Source organism: Crocodylus porosus, unplaced genomic scaffold (genome assembly GCF_001723895.1).
Source record: "Crocodylus porosus isolate Cpor-Errol unplaced genomic scaffold, CroPor_comp1, whole genome shotgun sequence".
Classification (NCBI taxonomy): Eukaryota; Metazoa; Chordata; order Crocodylia; family Crocodylidae; genus Crocodylus; species Crocodylus porosus.
The window spans coordinates 105,109,254-105,110,908 of NW_017728947.1; the positions used below are offsets into that span (position 1 = coordinate 105,109,254).

General features: G+C 46.0%; 1 protein-coding gene across 1 annotated transcript in view; it reads right to left on the bottom strand.

Annotated features, from left to right (window-relative positions):
* SYNE2 (spectrin repeat containing nuclear envelope protein 2) overlaps positions 1-1,655 on the bottom strand; it is a 256,377-nt gene that overhangs the window by 24,952 nt on the left and 229,770 nt on the right. The window contains exon 102 of the mRNA XM_019550841.1: positions 622-784. Coding sequence (XP_019406386.1) covers positions 622-784 — 163 coding nt within the window. The remainder of the gene's footprint in view (positions 1-621; positions 785-1,655) is intronic.

A 1,655-nucleotide genomic window follows, 5' to 3' on the forward strand; every position in this document is an offset into this window, starting at 1 on the left:
CCCCCCCCACCCCCCCGGTCTACCATTCTGACCATGGGGTGAAATTCCTTCCTGATCCCAAATATGGATCCTAGGATCCTACAATAGCCTGTAATGCAGATGATTATATTGACACTGAACAGTACCCTCTAAGCAGGAACCTCTGGGCCAGTGGCTTTCAACCTTTTTTCATTTACAGGCCCCTTTGGAAACTTCAAATGGAAGTGTGGGTATTCACATACTCTTGATTGATCTCTTGTGGACCCCTTAGACATAGTCCAGGGGTCTATGCACCACATATTGAAAACTGCTGTTCTTCGTTCAGCAAAGAAGAGCAGAGATCCTCATATAGATGGAGAACTGTTGTTTTTACCCAAGCAAAGAATTATCCACAGGTTTGTGGACTTTTTAAAAAAAAAAAAAAAAATCAAGCTCCTAGAATATTTAAATCATGAGCACAGCTCACTGTGCATGGTTAAGCCTCTTCCAAGTGCTGAACACATGCTTTGAAAGGAAACAGTGATTTCAAACATGAACAATGGGAAGGGCTGCTAAAGACGGGAAATAGGTGATGTTAAGTACAGGGCCCGTCATAATCAGCACCACTTTAGCCCATTTACTTCTGCTGCTCTGATTTCCCACCTGCTGCTCAGCCAGCCTCTTCTGGATCTCCTGATCATCGCAGATGTCATAAACAACGGGTTTGGAGAGCTCCGACTCAATGCGAGCCAGCCAGGTGCGAAGGTTGCTCATGTTTTTGTCAAGCTGCTGTATAAAAGCAAAGGTCTCTTTCAGCTTCTTCACCCTGATGGAATTGGGAAGAAAAACAAGTCATTACAAACCTTTAAGCAATCAGAGTATTGCCAGGAAAGGCTGTCAGTGATGCAGAAAGGATGATTTATGCGTTATTTTTGTCCAAACTGAACTGCCTTCTGCACGGTACAGCCGCGTTTTATCTGGAACCTACCCAAATTATCTCCGCAGGTCCCTGCACCACAGGGTGCAGGGGGTGGCTTTGGTAACCTCAATGAACTGCAAAAGGAGCTCTTCAGTCAACTCCCTGAGGATCTATTTGTACCAAAACCTGCCTTCATTCCACTCCAAATATTTTTAGCTGACTAGCAAATGTTTTGGCCATGGATGTGAACCAAGTCATGGGAGGTGTGGACAAGCTGCGGAGGCCAGTCCCTCCTTCATTCTGCTTCTCTCTCCCAGGGCTGTGTTGTGTGTGTGTGGGGTTTTTGTTTTTGTTTTTTTTTAAATTTATTTTTTTTGCTACTTTTATTTCTGCTGACTAGCATCTCTTTTCCATGAACTACCCTGCTCAAGCTAAGCGCTACTTGCACAGTAAGGTACTAGAGACTTCAATGACAGCAGAATCCAGCCCTCCAGAACATGCTGACTGAAAGACTCGGGTGCGTAGTTGTGTGTAGGCCCAGGAGGAATACTGGTTTGAGATGTCCAAATAGCATTCCTGCCCAATGCAGCGCCATGCAAAGCCCAGCACTTGGGGACTTCTAATCCCACCCAGGACAGGCTGCAACATGCAAAGCTGGAGAGATCTGACTGGTGGGCTGAGGAGAGACTGTGTGCAGGGAACTTGTTCTTAATTGCAAGAGAAAGGAGGAAAAGCTCACCGGCTCAAGAGGGTTGTGGACAACATGGAGAGGGTCCAG